The sequence below is a fragment of the Pan paniscus genome, chromosome 23 (assembly GCF_029289425.2).
Source record: "Pan paniscus chromosome 23, NHGRI_mPanPan1-v2.0_pri, whole genome shotgun sequence".
NCBI classification, from domain to species: Eukaryota; Metazoa; Chordata; class Mammalia; order Primates; family Hominidae; genus Pan; species Pan paniscus.
The window spans coordinates 51,245,722-51,271,008 of NC_085927.1; the positions used below are offsets into that span (position 1 = coordinate 51,245,722).

At 51.3% G+C, this 25,287-nt stretch overlaps 1 protein-coding gene and 1 long non-coding RNA gene across 2 annotated transcripts in view; one reads left to right on the forward strand and one right to left on the reverse strand.

Annotated features, from left to right (window-relative positions):
* LOC134730118 (uncharacterized) lies at positions 1 to 20,415 on the forward strand. Its single transcript, XR_010111800.1, has 2 exons — positions 1 to 1,273; positions 9,776 to 20,415. It is a non-coding gene; the product is annotated as an uncharacterized LOC134730118 (long non-coding RNA).
* The window catches only part of TOB2 (transducer of ERBB2, 2), a 16,642-nt gene continuing 11,643 nt past the window's right edge, over positions 20,289 to 25,287 (reverse strand). Inside the window, exon 2 of the mRNA XM_003814626.6 lies at positions 20,289 to 24,200. Within this exon, the coding sequence (XP_003814674.1) occupies positions 23,104 to 24,138 (1,035 nt within the window). The 5' untranslated portion in view covers positions 24,139 to 24,200 and the 3' untranslated portion in view covers positions 20,289 to 23,103. The remainder of the gene's footprint in view (positions 24,201 to 25,287) is intronic.

The window sequence follows — 25,287 nt, forward strand, 5'->3', positions numbered from 1 at the left end:
ACCCCGTTTCTACTAAAAATACAAAATTAGCCGGGCGTGGTGGCGCATGCCTGTAATTCCCAGCTACTCGGCAGGCTGAGGCAAGAGAATCGCTTGAACTCGGGAGGGAGAGGTTGCAGTGAGCCGAGATCGCGCCACTTCCCTCCAGCCTGGGCAACAAAAGCGAAACTCCATCGCAAAAATAAAAACAATAAAAATAACACCCAGCCTCGCCGCGTGAGGTCGGCGCGAGAATCGGCGGGGGCAGCCGCGGGGCCTCGGGGGCGGAAGACGCACTCAGTGGGGAAGAGCGCGCGGCCGGGCCCCAGGGCGGAAGTCCCTGGTGGAGGTGAAGTCCGAGGAGGAGGAAGAGGAGGAGGAGAAAGAGGAGGAGGAGGAGGAAGAGGAGGAGGGTTCAGCGGTCTCGAAGCTGCGGCCCAGGAGGGGCAGGAGGTGTGAAGATGCCAGGTCCCCGGGGAGGGCAAAGGGCGTGCGGGCCGTAAGGGACAGCAGAGCGGTCGGGGCCGCCCACCCGGCGGACGCCGGAGGCGAGAGGCCCCACCCCGGCTCCTCTCCACACCCCGCGCGGCCTTGGGGAGTCAGCCCGGGACTCGCTCCCGGCAGGTGTCCTACCCGCCCCCGGTCCCGGTTGGCGCGGCGGCCGGCACGGCGGGCGCGGAGGGGGCCGCGCTGGTGTCACCAGGAGTGAACAGCCCAGCTATTCAGGGAGGGGGCGCCCCGGCGCTGCCCCCAGCGACCCGCGCTGACGTCGCCGCGCAGCCCGTTACGTAACCCCCCTCCCCGCCTTTCCTCGCGGGCCCGGCCTCCTCCTCCAGCGCCGCCGCGCCTGCCGCAGCGCCTCCGCGTTCCGCTTTGCGCCCAAAGGGAAACTGAGGCCCCTCTCCAGCAGAGCACGGCGGGTAGTGCCCGCGGGAGTGGCTGTGACCGCCCTCGTTAGGATTCTTGGGTCCCTAGGGGAGCCCAGACTGCGAGGGGAGCCCCAGCTCCGCCTGGGGGACTCGGCTTCCTCCTGTCTACCGCGTTCTTCCTTCCTGGCCTGGACTCTGGGGGCTCTGGAGTCTTCTGTGGCCGCTCCACCCACATTTGTGCCTGGGCCACCATGTGCCTTAAATTATAAAGTCGGGCAGTGACGCTCAGTAGGGGTTGGTTTCTCCACCTTCCTCTGGGTGACCTTAGGCAGATTTTGCCTCTCCGAACCTCAGTGTCCCCACCTGTCTAAAATGGCCCCTTCCTTCTAGTGTGGTGGGGAAGAACAGCAGCATGTCGACACCCGGTGAGTACTTAGCCAGGTAGCTGTGAACTCTCCTTATCTAACCCTCCCTGCCAGGGGCCTGCCACAGCGCCAGACCTGGGCCTGGTTAGGTGGTGCCCAGCTGGGCCAGTCAGCTTCCTGTGGACGTTGGCCTTTGCCCTGGGAGCACGCGGTGCAGGCCTGCCCTGTGGCTCAGCAGCTGCAGACGGGCTGGTGTTCTGTGGCCTGGTGGTGGTGGGGAGTGGGTGCTTCCCTGTCACCTTCCTTACAAGACCCTGGGAGCACCTGAGGGTCCCTTGCGGTCCCATTCATGGTCTTACTAAGGTAGCTCACCCAGAACCTGTTTTGAGCATCTAGGAAGAGCAAGCTGTGAGATGAGGAAGGTATCTGCCCAGGCCTTCTCTGAGCTCCTCAGACACTGGGAACCTCAGTCTCTTCATCTCTTCCTTGGGCATAGATATCATACCTCCTTCCCTTCCCTCCTGCTTGGCCCCTGCCAGCATGAGATGAAATGTCACTTTCCCTGCTCCCACAAATTGGCTTGGACATAAGCCTAGGGCTTTATGCTCATTTTACCTTTTTTTTTTTTTTTTTTTTTTGAGGACACAGTCTTGCTCTGTCACCCAGGCTGGAGTGCAGTGGTGCGACCTCGGTTCACTGCAACGTCCACCTCCCGGGTTCAAGCGATTCTCCTGCCTCGGCCTCTCTAGTAGCTGGGACTATAGGTATGTACCACCACACCCGGCTAATTTTTGTATTTTTAGTAGACATGGGGTTTTGCCATGTTGGCCAGGCTGGTCTTTAACTCTTGACCTCAAGTGATCCACCCGCCTCAGCCTCCCAAAGTGGTGGGATTACAGGCGTGAGCCACCATACCCGGCCTCATTTTACCTTTGAGCAAACATATGAGAGGAGAATTAGTGTCCAGGCCACACAGCACCAGCCTCACCTTTGACAACTGAGGAAACCAAGAGGGGGACTCGCTCTTCCAGGCAGGGTAACCAGTCATCCTGGTTTGCTGGAAACTGAGGGGACTCAGGCTTTAGTGGGAAAACTGGGAGTTACCCTATCTCCAGGATACACACCTGGCAAGTGACAGTGTCTTATGTTCAAAGTCTGGCTGCCGAGCCTGTGTGTGGCACCAAACTATTGCCTTCAGTTTTTTGTTTGCTGAATTAATAAATGCAAATGAATGAATGAATCCTTCCCTCTCACTGCCCTTCTCAGTCCTCCTTGGGCACCTTGGCTCATGTGCCTTGGTCTGAGTCTAGACTGTGCCAGCAGCATCCTGTGGGAGGCCAGATGGCTGGTTCCGCTGCTGAGTTCCAAGAAACCTCTTGGCCCCTGCTTGGTTCAGCCTCAGCCTTCAGGAACCCCCCAGGGTCCACCCAACAGGCTTGTACCCTGTGCCTAGGGAGGAGGCTGGGTTCCCACCTGGTGAGCCGCTCAGCCCCGTAGTATTAGCGGTTTGGCTTCAGACTTGTCACTTTGCTTCTTGGAGCTCAGTTTCCTCACCTATAAAATCACAGTACTGGGGGCTGGGCGCGGTGGCTGACACCTGTAATCCCAGCACTTTGGGAGGCCGAGGCGGGCAGATCATGAGGTCAGGAGATTGAGACCATCCTGGCTAACATGGTGAAACCTCGTCTCTACTAAAAATGCAAAAAATTAGCCGGGAGTGGTGGCGGGCACCTGTAGTCCCAGCTACTCAGGAGGCTGAGGCAGGAGAATGGCGTGAACCCGGGAGGCGGAGCTTGCAGTGAGCCGAGATTGCACCATTGCAGTCCAGCCTCGGTGACAGAGCGATTCTGTCTCCAAAAAAAAAAAAAAAAATCACAGTGTTGGTTGGGCGCAGTGGCTCACACCTGTAATCCCAGCACTTTAGGAGGTCAAGGTGGGTGGATCACCCAAGGTCAGGAGTTCGAGACCAGCCTGGCCAACATGGTGAAACCCTATCTTTACTAAAAATGCAAAAATTAGGCCGGGCACAGTGGCTCATGCCTGTAATCTCAGCACTTTGGGAGGCCGAGGCGGGCGGATCACCTGAGGTCAGAAGTTCAAGACCACCCTGACCAACATGGAGAAACCCTGTCTCTACTAAAAATACAAAAATAGCCGGGGGTGGTGGCGGGTACCTGTAATCCCAGCTACTTGGGAGGCTGAGGCAGGAGAATCGCTTGAACCCGGGAGGCAGAGGTTGCGGTGAGCCGAGACTGGGCCATTGCACTCCAGCCTGGGCAACAAGAGCGAAACTCCGTCTCAAAAATAAATAAATAAATAAAAATACAAAAATTAGCCGGGCATGGTGATGCATGCCTGTAATCCAGGAGGCCGAGGCACGAGAATCGCTTGAACCCGGGAGGTAGAGTTTGCAGTGAGCGGAGATCATGCCATTGCCCTCCAGCCTGGGTGACAGAGTGAGACTCCATCTCGAAAAAATAAAATAGTCGGGCACAGCGCCTCACGCCTGTAATCCCAGCACTTTGGAAGGCTGAGGTGGGTGGATCACGAGATCAAGGGATTGAGACCATCCTGGCCAACATGGTGAAACCCCATCTCTACTAAAAATACAAAAATTAGCCAGGTGTGGTGGTGTTTGCCTGTAGTCCCAGCTACTCAGGAGGCTGAAGCAGGAGAATCACTTGAAGTTGGGAGGCGGAGGTTGCAGTGAGCCGAGATGATGCCATTGCACTCCACCCTGGGTGACAGAGCTAGACTTCGTCTCAAAATAATAAATAAAATGAAGTAAAATAATAAATAAATAAATAAGTAATAAAAATAAAAAATCACAGTGTTGGCCGGGCACGGTAGCTCACGCCTGTAATCCCAGCACTCTGGGAGACCGAGGCAGGCAGATGGCTTGAGCTCAGGAGTTTTGAGACCATCCTGGACAACATAGGGAAACCCCTTCTCTATCAAAAATAAAAAAATCAGCCAGGCGTGGTAGTGCAGACCTGTGGTCCCAGCTACTTGGGAGGCTGAGGTAGGAGGATCGCTTGAACCCAGGAAGTCAAGGCTGCAGTGAGTCATGATTGTGCCACTGTACTCTAGCCTGGGTGACAGAGAAAGACCCTGTCTCAAGTCAATAATAAAATAAATAAATAAAAAATAAAGCGGGGGTATTAAGACATGTCTACCAGGTTGCCGCCAGTATTTGAGACAATACAGATGAAATTCTTGGCACACAGGATGCTCTTAATAAATAAATGTTATTGCTTATTAATGTGGCAGTACTAGCATACTTTACCCATTAAGCACTTTCTGTGTGAGGGTTACTGTCCTAAATGCTGCGCATGCATTCACGCCCAGTGAAGATCTGGGTTTCAGAATGGTGTCCTGGCCAAGGTCACACAGCCAGCAAGGTGCTAAGCCAGCATTTGTAAGATTCGGCATTCTTGTAGAACTTAGCTCAAATGATGGCAGTTGTTCATGATCTGGGGAAACTGAGGCAAGAGGAAGCGAGTGACTGCTGAGGTTCCCTGCCTCCAGAAAGCTGGCCCTCTCCTTGCCCAAGGTGGCAGGACAGGTTGTAAGAACAAGCCCTTTGCTCAGGCTGGGCCGCCTGCCTCCAGTCGGCTGGCTGCCCGTGCCCTCTGCCAGCCACTGTTCCCTGTTGGCCAGCCAAGCTGTGGAGCAGTCCAGGACATTGTGTCCAGAGAGAGGGCCAAGCAGGCCCATCCCCAACTGTGGTGCTGACCTCCCTCCCTGTCCCTCTGGGCCTCGGGCCAACTTGGCCTATCCCCAGCCCTGGTATGAGCGGGACAGAGCTGCCCTCACGGAAGCAGCTCTGAGGGCAGTGCCTCAGCTCCTCCCGCCTTACTTTGATCCCTAGTTAGGAGGGGTGCCCCACTCCAAGCCCTGCTGTCTCTGCAGAGGATACCACTAGTCCCAGGGGACAGACTCCCCAGGATGCTCCTCAGGACAAGCCAGCTGGGCTCCTGAGATGCCTGTTTTTCTGCCCTTGGCATGTTTGCTCTGTGTGTCCCAAAATGCCAGCTGAGCCAAGGGGAAAGGCCCCCTTACGCAGAGAGTCAGCTGTGTGGGAGCCCAGTGCCCAGGTGAGCTGGACACAGCCTTGTCTCCCATCTTTATGGATAAGAAAACTGAACTGCATAGAGAGAGTGGGATTCACACAAAACCACACAGCCATGAGCTGAGACTCTGCGGGAAGGGGCTGAGGAGCGGAGAAAAGTAAGGGTGGGGGAACAGTCTCAGGGAAAGGGGCGGTGGTTCATGCCTGTGATCCCAGTACTTTGGGAGACCAAGGTGGCAAGATCCCTTGAACCCAGGAGTTTGAGACCAGCCTGGGCACCATGGTGAAACCTCATGTCTACAAAAATTAGGGTGGCGTGGTGGCACATACCTGTAATCCCAGCTACTCAGAAGGCTGAGGTGGAAGGATCACCTGAGCCTGGGAAGTTGAGGTTGCAGTGAGCCATCATCCCGCCACTGCACTCCAGCCTGGGCAACAGAGCCAGATCCTATCTCTGTATAAATAAATAAAGAGCGCCTCGGCCAGGCGTGGTGGCTCACACCTGTAATCCCAGTACTTTGGGAGGTCGAGGTGGGTGGATCACCTGAGGTCGGCAGTTTGAGACCAGCCTAACCAATGTGGAGAAACCAAATCTCTACTAAAAAATATAAAATTAGCCGGGCATGGTGGTGCATCCCTCTAATCCCAGCTACTCAGGAGGCTGAGGCAGGAGAATCGCTTGAACCCAGGAGGCAGAGCTTGCAGTGAGCCGAGATCACGCCATTGCACTCCAGCCTGGGCAACAAGAGTGAAATTCCATCTCAAAAAAAAAAAAGAAAAAAAAGGCCAGGCGCGTTGGCTCACACCTGTAACCCCAGCACTTTGGGAGGCCAAGGCGGGTGGATCATGAGGTCAGGAGATCGAGACCATCCTGGCTAACACGGTGAAACCCTGTCTTTACTAAAAAATATAAAAAATTAGTTGGGCATGGTGGTGGGCACCTGTAGTCCCAACTACTCGGGAGCCTGGGCGACAGAGTGAGACTCCGTCTCAAAAAAAAAAAAAAAAAAAAAAAAAAGGGTTCCTTTGTATGTTCCAGGTCTCAGTTTACTGCCTACTCAGAGACAGCCTCCCTGACCCCCACCCTTGTAGAGGACAGCTGGTTTGTTTCCCTGAGGACAAATCTCCACATGGATTTCTCGTTTCCTTATGTTTATTGTTTATCTTGCCCACCAGAATTAGTAAGGCTGGCAAGGGCAGGGACTTTTGATTCTGCTGCGACTCCAGTGCTGAGAACAGACTCTAGCACATAGTAGGGGCTCAGTAAATATTAATTGAGTGAACCATGAATGTTGGTTGGGCGTTTCCGTCATTCCAGTAAGTCTGAGCGGCTGCTTTGTTTTTCTTTTTTAATAGCTTGAGGAATGATTGACATACAATATGCTATACATACTCAAAAATTGTAATTCGGGGCTGCGTGCAGTGGCTCACGCCTGTAATCCCAGCACTTTGGGAGGCCGAGGTAGACAGATCATCTGAGATCAGGAGTTCGAGACCAGCCTGACCAACATGGTGAAACCCTGTCTCTACTATAAATACAAAAAAATTAGCCAGGACTGGTGGCACATGCCTGTAATCCCAGCTACTAGGGAGGCTAACGCTGGAGAATCGCTTGAACCCAGGAGGCAGAGGTTGCAGTGAGCCGAGATGGCATCATTGCACTCCAGCCTGGGCAACAAGAGCAAAAGTCTGTCTCAAAAAAAAAAAAATTATAATTTGAGCCAGGCGCTGTGGTGCACACCTGACCTGTATGTAGTCCCAGTTACTTGGGAGGCTGAGGTGAGAGGATCTCCTGAGCCTGGGAGTTCCAGGCTGCAGTGAGGTATCATTATGCCACTGCACTCCAGCCTGGGTGATAGAGCAAGACCCCCATCTTAAATTAAAATATATAGGTATAGGCATGGTGGCATATTAAATTAAAATATATAGGCTGGGCATGGTGGCTCACACCTGTAATCCCAGCACTTTGGGAGGCCAAGGCGGGTGGATCACAAGGTCAGGAGATCAAGAGCATCCTGGCTAACATAGTGAAACCCTGTCTCTACTAAAAATTCAAAAACTAGCTGGGCGTGGTGGTGGGCGAAGCTTGCAGTGAGCCAAGATCGCGCCACTGCACTCCAGCCTGGGCAACAGTGTGAGACTCTGTCTCAAAAAAAATATATATATATTATATATATGTACATTTTAAATATTTTAAAATATTTTAATTTTTTTTTTTTTTTGAGACAGAGTCTCGCTCTTTTGCCCAGGCTGGAGTGCAGTGGCGCTATCTTGGCTCACTGCAAGCTCCGCCTCCCAGGTTCACGCCATTCTCCTGCCTCGGCCTCCCGAGTAGCTGTGACTACAGGCGCCCGCCATCGCTTCCAGCTAATTTTTTGTATTTTTAGTAGACACGGGGTTTCACCGTGTTAGCCAGGATGGTCTCGATCTCCTGACCTCGTGATCCTCCCACCTCAGCCTCCCAAAGGGCTGGGGTTACAGTTGTGAGCCACCACGCCCGGCCTTAAATATTTTAAAATAAATAAAATTGGCTGGGCGCAGTGGCTCATGCTGTAATGCCAGCACTTTGGGAGACTAAGATGGGCGGATCAACTGAGGTCAGGAGTTAAAAGACTAGCCTGACCAACATGGTGAAACCCTGAAAATCTTCTAAAAATACAAAATTAGTTGGGTGTGGTGGCACATGTCTGTAATCCCAGGTGCTTGGGAGGTTAAGGCAGTAGAATTGCTTGAACCTGGGAGGCGGAGGTTGCAGTGAGCCGAGATCACACCATTGCACTCCAGCCTGGACAACAAGAGTGAAAGTCTCAAAAAATAAAATAAATAAAATTATAATTTGATAAATTTTGTATACCCATGAAAGCATCACTACGATCAAGGTAATGACTATATCTCTCACCTCCAAGTTTCGTTATTCCCTGCTGTTTTAAAAAAATTTTATTATTATTTTTTGAGACAGGGTCTCACTCTGTTGCCCAGGCTGAAGTGCAGTGGCTTGATCTCAGTTCACTGCAGCCTTTACCTCCCGGGTGCAAGTGATCCTCTCACCTCAGCCCCCAAGTAGCTGGGACTACAGGCACGTGCCACCACGCCCACCTAATTTTTATATTTTTTTGTAGAAATGGTGTTTTACTGTCTTGCCCAGGCTGGTCTTGAACTCCTGAGCACTTTGGCTTCCTAAAGTGCTAGGATTACATATTCCCCTTTTTAAATTCCTCGTGCTTGACCCCGCCATCCTTGTGTCCCCAGGCAACCACTAATCTGCTTTCCTTCGCTACAGGTGAATTTGCATTTTCTATAAATGGAATCAGATAGTACCTACTTATTTTTCTTTTAAGGTGTGGCTTTCAGCCAGGCATGGTAGCTCACACCTGTGATCCCAACACTTTAGGAGGCTGAGGAGGGTGGATCACGAGGTCAGGAGATCAAGACCATCCTGGCTAACACGGTAAAACTCCGTCTCTACTAAAAAATACAAAAAATAAGCCGGGCATGGTGGCGGGCGCCTGTAGTCCCAGCTAATCAGGAGGCTGAGGCAGGAGAATGGCATGAACCCGGGAGGCAGAGCTTCCAGTGAGCCAAGATAGCGCCACTGCACTCCAGCCTGGATGACAGAGAGAGACTCCATCTCAAAAAAAAAAAAAAAAATTTTTTTTTGGGCCAGGCGCGGTGGCACACACCTGTAATCCCAGCACTTTGGGAGGATGAGGCAGGTGGATCACCTGAAGTCAGGAGTTCACGACCAGCCTGACTAACATGGTGAAACCCAGTCTCTACTAAATACAAAAAAATTAGCCAGGCATGGTGGCACATGCCTGTAATCTGAGCTACTTGGGAGGTTGAGGCAGGAGAATCACTTGTACCTGGGAGGCGGAGGTTGCAGTGAGCTGAGATTGAGCCATTGCACTCCAGCCTGGGCAACAAGAACAAGACACCGTCTCAAAAAAAAAATTTTTTTTTTGGCAGAGTATGGTAACACACACCTGTAATTCCAGCACTTTGGGAGGCCAAGGCAGGCAGTTCACCTGAGGTCAGGAGTTCGAGACCAGCCTGGCCAACATGTTGAAACCCCATCTGTACTAAAAATACAAAAATTAGCCATGCATGGTGTTGTGTGCCTGTAGTCACAGCTACTCAGGAAGCTGAGGCAGGAGAGTCACTTGAACCTGGGAGGTGGAGGTTGCAGTGAGTGAGCTGAGATTACGCCACTGCATTCCAGCCTGGGTAACAGAGTGAGACTCCGTCTTAAAAAACAAATTTTTTATTGGTGTGGCTTTTACTCAGCATTATTATTTTGAGATTCAGCCATGTTGTGTGTGTCAGTAGTTCATTTATTTTCATCACGAGTAGTAGTCCATAGTATAGATGTGCCACCATTGGTTCAACCATTCACCCATTGAAGGACATTTGGGTGTTTCCAGTTTGGGGCCATAACAAATAACGCTGGTATGAACATTTGCATATAAGTATTTTATTTTTCTTTGAGACAGGGACTCACTCGATTCCCCAGGGTGGAGTGCAGCGGTACGATCATGGTTCACTGCACCCTCGATCTTCTGGGCTCAGGTTATCCTCCCCGCTCAGCCTCTGAAGTATCTGGGACTACAGGTAGGCACCATACCTGGCTTAATTTTTAAAAAGGTTTTTGTGGTTTAGCTGGGCTTGGTGGTGTGTGCCTGTAATCTCAGCTATTTGGGAGGCTGAGGCAAGAGAATCACTTGAACCTGGGCGACAGAGATTGCAGTAAGCCAAGATCGCACCATTGCACTCCAGCTTGGGCGACAGAGCAAAATTACATCTCAAAAAAAAAAGAAAATTCTGTAGAGATAGGATCTTGCTATGTTGCCCAGGCTGGTCTCAAACTCCTGGACCCAAGTGATCCTCCCACCTTGGCCTGCCAAATACTTGGGATTATAGGCATGAGCCACTGCACCTCACAAAGACTTGCATGCACTTGGCCTTGCATGCAAGTCTTTATAAGGACATAACGTTTATTTCCTTCCCTTTTTTTTTTTTTTTTTGAGACGGAGTCTCGCTCTCATTGCTCAGGCTAGAGTGCAGTGGTGCTATCTCGGCTCACTGCAATCTCTGCCTCCTGGGTTCAAGTGATTCTCCTGCCTCAGCCTCCCAAGTAGCTGGGATTACAGGCGCCAGCCACCACGCCCGGCTAATTTTTGTATTTTTAGTAGAGATGGGATTTCACCATGTTGGCCAGGCTGGTCTTGAACTCCTGACCTCAGGTGATTGGCCCACCTTGGCCTCCCAAAGTGTTGAGATTATAGGCGTGAGCCACCTCACTAGGCCTTATTTCTTTTTCCTTTTTTTTTTTTGAGACAGAGTCTTGCATCTCGCTCTGTCGCTCAGGCGGTAATACAGTGGCAAGTTCTCTGCTCACTGCAACCTCCACCTCCTTGGTTCAAGCAATTCTCCTGCCTCAGCCTCCTGAGTGGCTGGGACTCCAGGCGTGTACTCCTACGTCCGGCTAATTTTTTTTTTTTTTTTTGAGATGGAGTCTCACTCTGTTGCCAGGCTGGAGTGCAGTGGCACGATAGCGGCTCACTGTAACCTCCGCCACCCGGGTTCAAGTGATTCTCCTGCCTCAGCCTCCCGAGTAGCTGGGACTACAGGTGTGTATCATCACACCCAGCTAATTTTTGTATTTTTAGTGGAGATAGGGTTTCACTGTGTTGGCCAGGATGGTCTCGATCTCTTGACCTCATGATCCACACACCTCAGCCTCCCAAAGTACTGGGATTACAGTCGTGAGACACTGTGCCCAGCCTATTTCCTTTTCTTATGAGGAGATAGGAATAGAATGGCTGTATCACATGGTAAATGTATAACTTCTTTTTGAGCTCAGGTCTCACTCTGTCATTCAGGCTGGAGTTCAGTGGCCCACTGCAGCCTTAACATCCCAGTCTCAAGCAGTCCTCTCACCTCAGCCTCCTGAGTAGCTGGGACCACAGGTGCCAGCCATAACACCTCACTAATTTTTTTTTTTTTTTTTTTTTTGAGACAGAGTCTTGTTATGTTGCCTGGGCTGTAGTGCTGTGGGGGAATCTCAGCTCACTTCAACCTCTGCCTCCCAGGCTCAAGCGATTCTCCTGCCTCAGCCTCCCAAGTAGCTGGGACTACAGGCACACACCACCATGCTTGGCTAATTTTTGTATTTTTAGTAGAGATGAAGTTTCACCATTTTGGCCAGGCTGGTCTCAAACTCCTGACCTCGTGATCCGCCTGCCTTGGCCTCCCAAAGTGCTGGGATTACAGGCATGAGCCACCGTGCCCAGCCCACTAATTTTTTAAGTTTTTGTAGAGATGGGGTCTTGCCATGTTGCCCAGGCTGGTCTTGAACTCCTGGGCTTAAGTGATCCTCCCACCTCAGCCTCTCAAAGTGGTAGGATTACAGGTGTAAGCCACCACGCTTGACCATTTTTTGTAGAGACAAGGTCTTCTCACTGTGTTGCACAGGCTGGTCTTGAACTCCTTGGGCTCAAACAATCCTCCCACCTTGGCCTCCCAAAGTACTGGGATCACCGGCATGAGCCACCATGTCTGGCTGTATGTTTAACTTTTTAAGAAACTTCCCGGCCAGGCGCAGTCGCTCACACCTGTAATCCGAGCACTTTGTGAGGCCGAGGCGGGCGGATCACGAGGTCAGGAGGTCGAGACTTTCCTGGCTAAACGGTGAAACCCCATCTCTACTAAAAATATAAAAAATTAGCCGGGCGTGGTGGCGGGTGCCTGTAGTCCCAGCTATTCGGGACACTGAGGCAGGAGAATGGCGTGAACCCGGGAGGCGGAGCTTGCAGTGAGCCGAGATTGCGCCACTGCACTCCAACCTGGGCGACAGAGCGAGACTTCATCTCAAAAAGAAAACAAAAACAAAAAAAAAAGAAGAAACTTCCCTTCTGGCCGGGCGCGGTGGCTCATGCCTGTAACCCCAACATTTTGGGAGGCCGAGGCAGGCGGATCCCCTGAGGTCAGGAGTTCAAGACTAGCCTAGCCAACATGGCGAAACCCCGTCTCTACTAAAAATACAAAAAAATTAAGTGATGTGGTGGCAGGCGCCTGTAATCCCAGCTACCTGGGAGGCTGAGGCAGGGAGAATTGCTTGAACCCGAGAGGCAGAGGTTGCAGTGAGCCGATATCGAGCTACTACACTCCAGCCTGGGCAACAGAGCGAGACTCTGTGAAGAAAAAAAAAAAAAGAAGAAACTTCCCTTCCACATTATTTTCCAAAATGGTTGTACCATTTTACATTCTCATCAGCAGTATATAAAGTTACTAATTCCTGCACATCTTCACCAGCATTTGGTGTGGACAGTCTCTTTCATTTTAGCTGTTTTAATAGGTATGTTCATTGTGGTTTTAGGCGGGGTGCGGTGGCTCAAGCCTGTAATCTCAGCACTTTGCGAGGGGTTTTACGTTTCTGCCTTCTGGAAACCTCTGTGGTTTGTTGAAAGAGTCAGTTACACTTGCTGTGCCCTTGGCTTCACCCTTCACTCCTGTGCCTCTTAGTCTCACTCCTCTTTCCCCTCTCCACAGACTCCCTAAGGCCCCCTCAAATCCAGGGGTAACAAATCCAGGTGTCATGTTACCCTGCAACTCACCCTGAAGCACTTGGCATAAGTGCTGTTCCCCTTCAAATTCTTCACCTACTAGGTTGTCAACCCTCTGAAAAGCCTTCCAGGGCCACGTGGGAGCCTCGTCTGGGTGCATATAGCTCCTGGGCCGCCTCCTGCTGTGGATCTGATGTGGTGTTGAAGTATGAGACCTGGGTTTGTCTTCTCCCAGCTCTTCCACCAGTAGAAGGCCCCTCCAAGGGCAAGGCCTGGGTCTGCTCCTGCAGTGGTCCTTGCTCTGGACCTGGCATAAAGGAGGGCTCCAGGAGGGTTTGCAGTTGAATATGTGAGAGAAAGCTCTCTCTCTCTTTTTTTTTTTTTTTTTTTTTGAGACGGAGTCTCACTCTGTCACCAGGCTAGAGTGCAATGGTGTGATCTCGGCTCACTGCAACCTCCACCTCCCGGGTTCAAGTGATTCTTCTGCCTCAGCCTCCCAAGTAGCTGAGACTACAGGGGCATGCCACCATACCCAGCTAATTTTTTGTATTTTTAGTAGAGACGAGGTTTCATCATGTTGGACAGGCTGGTCTTGAACTCCTGACCTCAGGTGATCCACGCACCTGAGCCTCCCAAAGTGCTGGGATTACAGGCATGAGCCACTGCACCCGGCCGAGAAAGCTCTCTTATTGTCTTTGCCCCTAGCTACAGATAAGGCAACCACGGGGCAAGAAACTTACTGCGTATTGAAGAGAAAATCCCAGCTTCCTATCCAGGCTTCAGGCAGGGCCCATGCTATGGCCTGGGGCCCCCTTTGACCTCATCTGCTCCACTTGCCTCTTGCTTGCTGCTAGTCTTTTCTTCCCTGAACCCACCGTCCTGTTCTGCCTCTCGCCCTTGGAAGTGTCTGGTCCTGCTGCTTTTCTCCCTGTTAAGCATGTGACAAGGAATCGTATGCTTCAGGTCACAGGTTGAAAGCCCCCTTCTCGGGAAGACCTGCCTTGTCTTGTCCACCCAATATAAGTGTCTACTTGGTCACTAGCCACTGTCACTGGTCGTGATTATCTTACCATCTGCCATTTTCTCATTTATTTGTTTGTTTTCAGTTAATAGAACATTGCTTCAGGAGAGCAAGGAATTTGTCTGCAGTTGCCCCTTATTTCCTCATGCCTAGCACAGTGTCCAGTGTTTATGGGGGCCCCATATTGAATGTGGAATTTTGGTTTTTTTTTGAGACAGGGTTTCACTCTGTTGCCCAGGCTGGAGTGCAGTGGCACGACCACATCTCACTTCTTCCTTGACCTCTTGGGCTCAAGTGATCCTCCCACCTCAGCCTCCTGAGTAGCTGGGACTGCAGGCATATGCCACCATGGCTGGCTAATTTTTTTATTTTTTGTAGAGACATGGGAGTCTCACCATGTTCCCCAGGATGGTCTCGAACTCCTGGGCTCAGGCAATCTTTCTGCCTTTGCCTCTCAAAGTTCTAGAATTACAAGCATGAGCCATTGCCTCAGCTGAATATTGAATGTTTAATATAATGAATCAGGCCGGGCGCGGTGGCTCATGACTGTAATCCCAATACTTTGGGAGGCTGAGGCAGGCGGATCATTTGTGGTCAGGAGTTCTAGACTGGCCTGGCCAACATGGTGAAAATCCTTCTCTACTGAAAATATAAAAATTAGCCGGACATGGTGGCATGCACCTATAATCCCAGCTACTCGGGAGGCGGAGGCAGGAGAATCGCTTGAACCTGGGAGGCAGAGGTTGCAGTGAGCCAAGATCACACCACTGCACTCTAGCCTGGGTGACAGAGCAAGACTCCATCTCAAATAAAAATAAAAATAGTATAGTGAATCAGGCTGGGTGAGGTGGCTTATACCTGTAATCCCAGCACTTTAGGAGGCATGAGGATCACTTGAGCCCAGGAATTTGAGACGAGCCTGGGCAACATAGTAAGACCCTGTCTACAAAAAATTAAAAGTAAAAAATTAACTGGGTGTCATGGCTTGAACCTGTAATCCTAGCTACTCGGGAGACTGAGGCAGGAGGATTGCTTGAGCCTGGGAGGTCACAACTGCAGTGAGCCATGATCATGTCACTGCACTCCAGCCTGAGTGACAGAGGAAGGAAGACCCTGTCTCAAATAATAATAATAATAATAATATAGTGAATCAGGGCAGAGCTAGAAAAAAAACCCAGGTGTCTGGGCCTCTGGGCCAAGACTCTTCTCCTGTCTGGACTTCCCAGCCCTGCCACAGCGCGGCAATAGTTTGACTAGGTTTTTGTGTCTTGGGTTGGGGGGTCCCACCTGATGGCATATGGTTCTGCCCAGGGCTCAACCTATCATTATTTCCTCACATCTTTGGGAAAAGTGCCACCATACAGGGTCCTCCTAGGGCCCTCCACAGAGCTCAGGAGCCAGTGGGGCAAGAAGAGGTGCAGGCACAGGGACCATCTTGAATGGCCTAGCTGGACAGGGGCCTAGCCTGACTGTCCCCTGTTGTACAAATGGGACAGATGTCAAGAGGGGTTCAAAGTTACACAGTGAATTGGCAGCTTCAAGGACCTAGAACCTACTTCTCTCTGATAGTGAAATTCCCCAAATTAAAAATTCAGAGAATCGGCCGGGCGCGGTATCTCACACTTGTAATCCCAGCTCTTTGGGAGGCTGAGGTGGGCGGATCACCTGAGGTCAGGAGTTTGAGACCAGCCTGGCCAACATGGCGAAACTCTGTCTCTACTAAAAGTACAAAAATTGGCCAGGCATGGTGGCTCATGCCTGTAACCCCAGCACTTTGGGAGGCTGAGGCGGGTGAATCACGCCGTCAGGAGGTCGAGACCATCTTGGCTAACACAGTGAACCCCTGTCTCTACTAAAAACACAAAACATTAGTTGGGTGTGATGGCACGCACCTGTAATCCCCGCTACTCGGGAGGCTGAGGCAAGAGAATCACTTGAACTCGGGAGGCAGAGGTTGCAGTGAGCCAAGATCGCGCCACTGCACTCCAGCCCGGGCAACAGTGCAAGACTCCGTCTCAAAAAAAAAAAAGTACAAAAATTAGCCTGGTGTGGTGGCACACACCTGTAATCCCAGCTACTTGAGAGGGTGAGGCAGGAGAATTGCTTGAGTCCAGGAGGCGGAGGCTGCAGTGAGCTGAGATTGTGCCACTGCACTCCAGCCTGGATGACAGAGTGAGACTCCATAAAAAAAAAAAAAAAAAAAAATCAGAACATCAGCTGACTTATTTGCCTAGAGGCTTGGAGACCTCTGACTGGTCCCAGTCTGACCATAGGCCCTGTCCAGGCAAAACTTGGGCAAGCTGGCCAGGCCTAGAGAAAGGAGAAAGGCATGCCCCTCTACCCCGACTCACTCATGGGGAGGTGGCGGTGGTGAGGACCAGAAAATGGCATCCCCTTGGCCTAGGGGCACTGAGTCAGGCAATGATGAGGGGTTCTCCTGCTGCCATGACTCACCCTCCCACCACCCACCTGTCTGCCTCTCCAGGGAGAAATTCCCGGGTTTTGGGATGGACATTGAGGGTCACGTTTCATCCCCAGACAGAAGGCTAGGCCCCTGGAGAGAAGGAGTGGGATTCAGTGTGCTTCGCGCGACACTGTCTTGCTAGGAGACAAGCAGCCTCCCACCTTGGCAGAGGGCAGGGCTGGGGCAGCCCAGGCTCTGCTCAAAGGACAGTTTTCTTTTATTCCCCAGCCTGGTCCTGCCAGCGGCTTGGGTTTCAGTCTGTATGCTGATGCAAGGAGCATACTGGCCTGGATTGTCTGGTGGCATTTAAGGATGGACAATAATGGCCATGATGATGAAAATGATACTCGCTGTTCACCAAGTTGTTTACTGCAGGCCAGCCACCGTGCTCCGTATTTTCCACCCATCATTTCATTTAATTTTCACAAGTAGGTACAATTATCATCCCTATTTTCTTCCTCTTTTTTTGGTCTTCTTATTTTTTTTCCTTTTTTTTTTTTTTTGGAGATGGAATTTCACTTGCCACCTAGGCTGGAGTGCAGTGGCGCGATCTCGGCTCAGCTCGCTGCAGCCTCTGCCTTCTGGCTTCAGCCTTCCAAGTTGCTGGGATTACAGGTGTGCGGCACCGTGCCTGGCTAATTTTTTTGTGTCTTTGTTTTTTTTGTTTTGGTTTGGTTTGGTTTTTTTTCGAGATGTACCCTTGCTCTGTCACCCAGGCTGGAGTGCAGTGGCGTGATATCGGCTCACTGCTACCTCCACCTCCCAGGTTCAAGCAATTGTCCTGCCTCAGCCTCCCAAGTAGCTGAGATTACAGGTGTGCACCACCACACCCAGCTAATTTTTGTATTTTTAGTAGAGATGGGGTTTCTCCATATTGGCCAGGCTGGTCTCGAACTGCTCACCTCAGGTGATCCACCCACCGCAGTGTACCAAAGTGTTGGGATTGCAGGCATGAGCCACCGCGCCTGGCTTCTTTTCTCTTTTATGTTTTGTTTTTAATCTCCATTTTCAAGGTGAGGGAACTGAGGTGCCAGGGTAGGTGGAGTGATTTGTCCGAGGTCACCTAGCAAGAGAGTGGCAGGGTTGGAATTAGAACCTGCACTTCTTTTCTTTTTTTGAGATGGAGTCTCGCTCTGTCGCCCAGGGTGGAGTGCAGTGGCGCCATATCGGCTCACTGCAAACTCCACCTCCCGGGTTCAGGCCATTCTCCTGCTCCAGCCTCCCGAGTAGGTGGGACTACAGGCGCCTGCCACCACGCCTGGCTAATTTTTTGTATTTTTAGTAGAGAGGGGGTTTCACTGTGTTAACCAGGATGGTAGAACCTGCACTTCTAAGGGAGCAGAGTCCAGCCTCTTCCCTGACCCTGACGGGTGCCCTCCTGATGGGGCTCCCTGGGGAGTGGAGGGGCCTTGCTTTGCTTCTTCTTGACTGACTGGTACTCTTTTTATTATGTATGTATTTATTTATTCATTTAGCGATCCTCCTACCTCATCCTCCAGAGTAGCTGGGACACAGGTATGCGCCACCACACTCGGCGAATTTTTTAATTTTTTGTAGAGATGGGGTCTTCTTCTATTGCCTAGGGCTAATGTTGGACTCCTGGGCTCAAGCGATCCTCTTGCCTTGGCCTCCCAGCATGTTGGGATTACAGGCATGAACTACCGCACCCGGCCCGTACTCTCTCTTCACCTCCTCTGGGAAGCCTTCCTCAGTCTCTGGCTCTCAGGTCGCCTGTGCATACCTGTCCTGAAACTGCTTTCCCACCTGTGTTCCCAGGGCAGAGAGTGGATGCCCATGGATGATTTGTCAAAGGAATAAATTAGCCTTTTTTGGAGGAACTGTCTACTAAAATATTCTTTCTTCCCCTGCTGCAGGGCTGGGGCCCCTGCATCCCTTTACCCCTCTAAGTCTCCCGTCCACCTCTTCAGAACCAGTGAGCGTTTGCTGAATAAATAGAGGCATGAATGTCTGAATGAGTGATTTCTGTCTACGCCATGGAGAATTTGTTTTTTTTTTTCAAATCTGTAGTGTCTATACCTTCAGAGGGATGGGCCAGGCCAGGAAGGTGAGTCTCAAGCTTCTGAGCTGGGTCTCGCCCAGGACCCTCCACTGACAGCATGACAGGGAGTGGGAGCAGGCACCTGCCGTGTCAGGACCTGTGTCTACATGAAATAGGAATGAGCAGGTGAAGGCCATCCTGCCCCTGCTGTGGTGCCCAAGGTTGGGTGGTCAGCCCACACACAGGGATGCAGGGACAAGGTGGGCTTCTCCCTGGCAGGACGGAAGAAAGTGAAACCCCTGCAAATGGCCCTGTGTCTGGCAGGCCAGGGCCTCGTTATCCTGGATGGGGGCCTCCCTCCGCTCAACAGGCCCTGCAGAGGGGAAGTGGCCCATGGAGGGGCTGGACATCAGGCCTCCTGCAACCTGTCCAGAAGTTGGATGTTTGTCCTGGGGCCTTCCAGTTCGCAAACTTGGTTGGGGAGTGCTCAGCGTTGCCTGTTTGGGGAATGAGGGGCCTGAGGAGGCCCCTTACCCCACTGATGCCCCAGAACTGTTTGCCCCCTACCCCAGCCCAGTGGTGGCAGTAGAGGTGGCAAGGTCATCCCCTGCCACCCTTAACCTGTATCACTCTTCTATAGCAGTTATAATTGTATCAAATGCATGTGAGATGTCAACTCTGGGAAGGCAGACACTGTCTGATTTATTCTCCAGTGGACAAGAACTGACGCTGCCCAGTATCACTTGGATCAATAAATGAAAAAATCAGACACGAGTCAAAATCTTTACCATTTACTAGTTTTATGAGTCTCGGGTAATCTAAGTTGGCGCCTATTTCTTTTTTGTTTGTTTCTTTGAGACGGAGTCTTGCTCTGTCACCCAGAGCAAGTGGCGTGCAATGGCGCGATCTCAGCTCACTGCAACCTCCGCCTCCCGGGTTCAAGAGATTCTAGTGCCTCAGCCTCCCAAGTAGCTGGTATTATAGGCACTCGCCACCACACCCAGATAATTTTTGTGTGTGTTTTTTGTTTTGTTTTGTTTTTTTAGTAGAGACGGGGTTTCATCATGTTGGCCAGGCTGTTCTCAAACTCCTGACCTCGAGTGATCCATCTGCCTCTGCCTCCGCCTCCCAAAGTGCTGGGATTACAGATGTGAACCACTGCACCCAGCCTATTTCTTAACTGCAAAATGGAGACAATCCCTGTGAGGATGAACAATCCCTGTGAAAATTCAACAGGATGAGGAATGGTGGCTCACGTCCATAATCCCAGCACTTTGAGAGGGAGGCCAAGGTGGGAGGTTTCTCTCCTAGATGGGCAGCATTGATAGGCACAGGCCCTGGGAAGGGGAAAATATGGCCCGGGCCACTGGGAGATAGCAGAGCTCCTAAGGAAATCGGCCACTGGCAGAAGGGTGGCTTTCTCTGGGCTGGGCTGTCTCACTCTTAAGGCAGCTCCGAAATTGTCCAGCCCAAGAAAAGGGTTGAGAATCCAAGCACCGGGCTTTTGGATGGAACCTGGCTTAGGCAAGCTGTTCTCATCCTTGCCCACATCTAAGGATCTAGTACTAAGGATCAAGTACTAGATCTAGAGTAGGCTGGAGGCTGTCCCCTCTCTCCTCCCCCCAGGAATAGACAATTCCTAAAGAGCCATGAAGTACCCCGTTCTCCAGGCTCTGCTGCCACCACCAACTGGCTAAGGGAACTGGAGCGGTTTCTAACTTTGTGGAACCTGTTTCCAGTGTAGAAAAGCATCTTCGGTAGCAAGCACAATGATGTATCCTGTGTTGATGGGATGGATAGGTGGTCAAGAAGGGGCACCAGGACAGTTATATCCATCCGAGGCTGTCACTGTAAGGAGGACCAATCGTTTCTTGGAGTCTGTAAGGGCTGGGCCACTCCCATTCTCTCCATCCCAAAAGGGACCCCAGAAACCAAGCAAGCCAGGAGCAGGCAGAAGGCTATTATGTATCATGCTTTTAATACAAACTTAAAAAAATCTGGAACAATAGAAACTGTACAGATTTGATCTTTTTGTTTTGTTTTTAAACTAAAATCTCTAAACACACCAATGTCCCATTCCAAAATATTGCACAACATTCTGAATACAAAACCCTTGATTGTATTCCTCCTTCACTAAAGAAAAAAGTTCATGACCCTGCTCCCCGGGCTCCTCTCCAGGCTTGCCTCAATGCCCCCTTCCCATCCCTAGGGAGAAAACTAGAGAATCTATAACTCACTGCATTGAGAAAAAGACATCATTCTGGACTAACAGTTTCCATTCTTCAGAAGATAATCCACCTTTTGATTTGTTCCTGGGAAAGAGGGATAGATAGAGGATGGGGAAAGGGGAGAAAAGGTTTTATTTCTCCTCTTTTTTTTTTAAAGTTTGTTTTTCCTGAAAAAATATGTTTCTCTCATCTTTTTAAGAAAAAATCTTGAAAAGAAAAAAATTATGTTTTTTACGTTAGAAATATACATATATTATATATACCTCTTACATTTTACAAATGTAGCAAATTATTCAATACAAACGGACACCAAAAAATGTAAAAAATAAAAAAAAGTTTTCCTACGAAACCAGGTAAATTAGTGCAGATTTCTGTTTTTGTATTCTTAAAAAAAATAAAATTGAAGCAAAAATGCCTAGATTTGAGACAAGACAGACTGAACTGGGCCCAAGAGCCCAGCACTGGAGTCATGCTCCTGAACACACATTTTTCTTCGTATTTCAAAAGACACAAAGGGGTTGGTCTCCCCTCTCTCCCTACATGTGAGAAACAAGCCGACCTGGTGTGGGTGGGTGCCTGTGTGTGTGGATGGGAGGAGGGCTAGAAGGGGATGTAAGGCAGCATCCAACCTTTCCCAGAGAGAAGCTATCTGCTGGGCCTGTCACCTGTGTGGGAGCCGAGGATGAGGGAAAGGGTGGCCCAGACTGGGCTGGCCCCTGAGAAGTCTAGGGGAACAGATGGTGCTGGGCTGAGAAGCCAGGACATTGCCTGCCGGGGGAGGTAGAGCTGGTGCCTACTGCAGGGAGAGGAGGCTGGCAGTGCTGGCCTGGGCTGGACCCACTGCCATAGCAGTTGCCTACTTGGGGTCCCTGGGTAGGATGGAGTGGGTGGGGTGCCAGGGGCTTTGGTGCTTTCTGGTGATTGGGACCCTGATGCCAAGTGCCCACTTTGCAAAGAAGAAAAAGTTAATGACCCTGCTCCCTTGGCTCCTGTTCATGCTTGCCTGGCCTCCTAGAGTTGGAGGAACAAGCCCTCTCCTGGCAGAGGCAGGAGAGCAAGTGCTCTCCTATGATCCAATACATCAGGCGGGAGTGCTGAGTCCGTCAGGACACCACTCCTCGCAGCATCAAGGTCCAGTGGGGTTGGGTCAGGGCAGTGAGAAGGGGTGGCAAGAGGTACCAAGAAGCTCTCAACCAGGCAGGGGCACAAATGCACTCAACACCTCCAAACTAAGAGACCCCAAAGTCTCAACTCCAGGCTCAGGGCTGCCCCCACACAGACACTAACTCTAAAATCCCACCCTGCCTCTCTGCCCACCCCCAAGGGTGCTCAGGTGAGCAGCTCCCTCTGGGCTAAGGCCAAACAACAGGAGGGTTGAAGTCCAGGGACTTCTCATAGGCATCAGGGGCTTGGGTATTCCCTCTGCCCTTCAGAGCTAACTTATTATTTTTTTTTTGGTCAAAAACAAAACTGCAGATCCTTCCACAGTCTGCAAACCAGTTCCTTCTGCAGTGTTTTCCTCTGGGAGTGTCTTGGGCTAAGCCATAGCGGTGTCACCCCACCACACACACTGCCCTGCAAAAGGACTGCCAATACCCCCAGCCCATTCCCCAGCCTCACATATAAATAAGGACTTGCTGCAACCCAGAATCACATCCAGAAGGGAAGTTTCACATGGCTTGGAATCCTTTAAAAAAGGACAGCAAACCAAATACACACACACACACCCCTCCCTACCCACAACATCCAGCCTGGGGAAGAAGGGGCTGCATGAGGGAAAGAAAGCCCATACACATCAATGGCCAGGGCCATGATGATGGTCTGGGCCTAGAGGGAATGGTGGGGTGGGGCCATAGGACAGAGATGAAAGGAGTTTCACTAGACGAAGTGCTAATCTCCCTGTAGTCATAGACATCAGCTCCAGGGGGAGGGTGTCAAGTGGCCAGCCAGCAGCTCCCTGTGGCCCAGCCTGAAAGGGAGTGGGGACTGGGGTCAGACCTATTCAGGTGGCAGGGCCCGAGAAGGCCTGCTGAGGTTGGATGGCTTTGAGTGCGAGGATAGCTGGGTGACAGAGGCAGTGACACGGGCCAGCCTCTCCCTGTTCCAGGGAGGGTCAGGCTCCAGCTGCAGCTCTTTCTTCCCAATGAGCTTGGACACATCAATCCTAAACTAGGAGTGTGAAGGAGGAAGGGAGGAGCAGGGAGCAGCAGTTCACATCTGGACCATTCTTAGCACAGGAAGCCACTCATTAAAGATGTTATATAGAAAACTACATGTAAGAAAAAAAAAAAGAAAAAGAAATATAAAACCCAAACCAACCAAATAAATCACAGGCCGGTGGGCGAGCGGTAAGGGGTGAGTGAAACACACTTGGGTGCTTTGCAGGGCCCTCCCATTCCGTGCCTGGGCTGGATCTTTTTTCTAGAAGTAAGAGTGAGAAGATCGAAAATCTTTTTGTACATTTTTCTTTTCCTCTTTTTTTTGGCCTTTCCTTTCTCTTTTCTGTGGTCTTGGGTGCTCCTGGCCCCACGGGCAGGTAGATGGTCAGTTGGCCAGCACCACGGGCTGGAACTGCTGGCTGGGATACTGCATGGTGTTCAGGTTGTAGCTGAGGCCTTCCACAAAGGGTGTCTTCTCCAGGAAGAGGCTGTTGGCACCACCTCCAAATACCTGGGCCATGTCAAAGCCGCTGCTGTTGCAGGTGCCAGCCCCACTGCCTCCAAATGGGCCTGGGGTGCCGCTGCCCTGGCCATCGGCCGCATCAAAGAAGAGGCTGGGTGAGCCACCACCGTTGTACACGAACTCCTTGGCATTGGGTGAGAGCTGGGACTGAGGGGCCGGGTTGGCCGTGATGAAGTTCAGTGAATGCATAGACAGAGAGAGGCTCTTGTGCTTCAGCAGGCTGTTGGTGGGTGAGCGGGCCATGCGAGGCTGCTGTGGTGGCTGCTGGCCACCCGCCCCACTGCTGGCTACACCCCCACCACTTGCTGCCCCGCCCCCCTTCTTCATCTTAGTGGAGCCAAATTTGGTGGCAGCGAAGGAGGCGGTGGTGAAGGTGATGGGCTGAGCGGAGCGGGGAATGAAGGTAGGGCTGGGTGACTGGCCAAAGGATGGCGATGGGGAGTTGGACAGGGAGCTGTCCTGGCTGCCAATGGGCACGAACACCTGGGCGTCAGGGTTGAAGCTGCTCTTGATCTCCTTGTCCAGCTCTGGGGCACCGCAACCCTCACTGTCATCCAGGTACAGCACTTTCACAGCTCCCTTCTCACCAATCTGGTAGGACACCTCAAAGGGATCAATCCAGACACTCAGCTCCTCAGGCACATTGGCCCGCACATCTTCCACCGCCAGGCCACTCCGCTTGGCGGCCAGCTCCACCACGGGGTCCACCATCTCCCCAATGTGAACACAGCGGAAGCCAGAGCCTTTCAGTGGCTTCTCAGGGTACCAGTGGCCTTCATATTTCTTTTTCAAAAGCCGCTCTAGCTCCTCCCCAAACAGGTCTGCCCGGCGCCGGGGCAGCTTGTTGTACAAGTAGGAGATGATGAAGTTCAGGGCCACTTTGATCTCTAGCTGCATGGTCCTTTCCTAGGCAGAGAATCAGCACAGGGCACGTGTACAGCCTTGGGCTCCAGGCGGCTCTGGGAAATGAGAGGCACCGTGAGAAAATATGCAGAAAGCTGGTGGTGACCAACAGCTAGGGGTAGACAGAAAAGCACCAACTTTGGATCACACAGAACCAGGAGCCTATTTCTACCCCACCAGTGGCTCATGTCTGACTGTGGGCCCTAGTTTCCTCATTAGTAACATGAGGCCATCATGAAGTTAAGATAGTTCAAGGATATAAACTGCCTCACAGTGTACCTGGCAATTAAAAGGTAATTGATAAAGTTAGCTACTATTGGCCGGGCGCGGTGGCTGACGCCTGTAAGCCCAGCACTTTGGGAGGCTGAGGCAGGTAGATCACGAGGTCAAGAAATCAAGACCATCCTGGCCAACATGGTGAAGCCCCATCTCTACTAAAAATACAAAAATTAGCTGGGCATAGTGGCGCATGCCTGTAGTCTCAGCTACTTGGGAGGCTGAGGCAGGAGAATTGCTTCAACCCAGGAGGCAGAGGTTGCAGTGAGCCGAGATCACGCCACTGTACTCCAGCTTGGCGACACAGCGAGACTCCATCTCAAAAAAAAAAAAAAAAAAGCTACTATTTTAAAGTAATTCTAAAGAAATAGGGAAGCTGTGTTTTCCACCATCTTGAGAATTCAGGTCACTGTATGAATGACACTAAAAAAATCAAGTCCCTAAATCAGGTGAAGAAGAAGTCTCTTGCTGTCTCTGCAATATCTTGGTGAAGTCGTGCCCCCAAACTGTCACAGACTAAGATGTAAGTTTAAAATATTTGGTTGTCCTCCTTAAATGAAAAGGGATACAGGTCACTGAACAGGAAAGAGCACTGCCAATTCTTCACTGGGGGCCTGGACTCCAGTCACATCCATCTGTCATCATGGGCCCCATGGGTGTGTATGCTGTCTGGTTCAGTCCGGGTTTGCAGAACTGATTTAAGAACTCTGGCCAGGTGCAGTGGCTCATGCCTGTAATCCCAGCACTTTGGGAGGCTGAGGCGGGTGGATCACCTGAGGTCGGGAGTTCGAGACCAGCCTGACCAACATGGAGAAACCCTGTCTCTACTAAAAATACAAAAAATTAGCCGAGCATGGTGGTGCATGC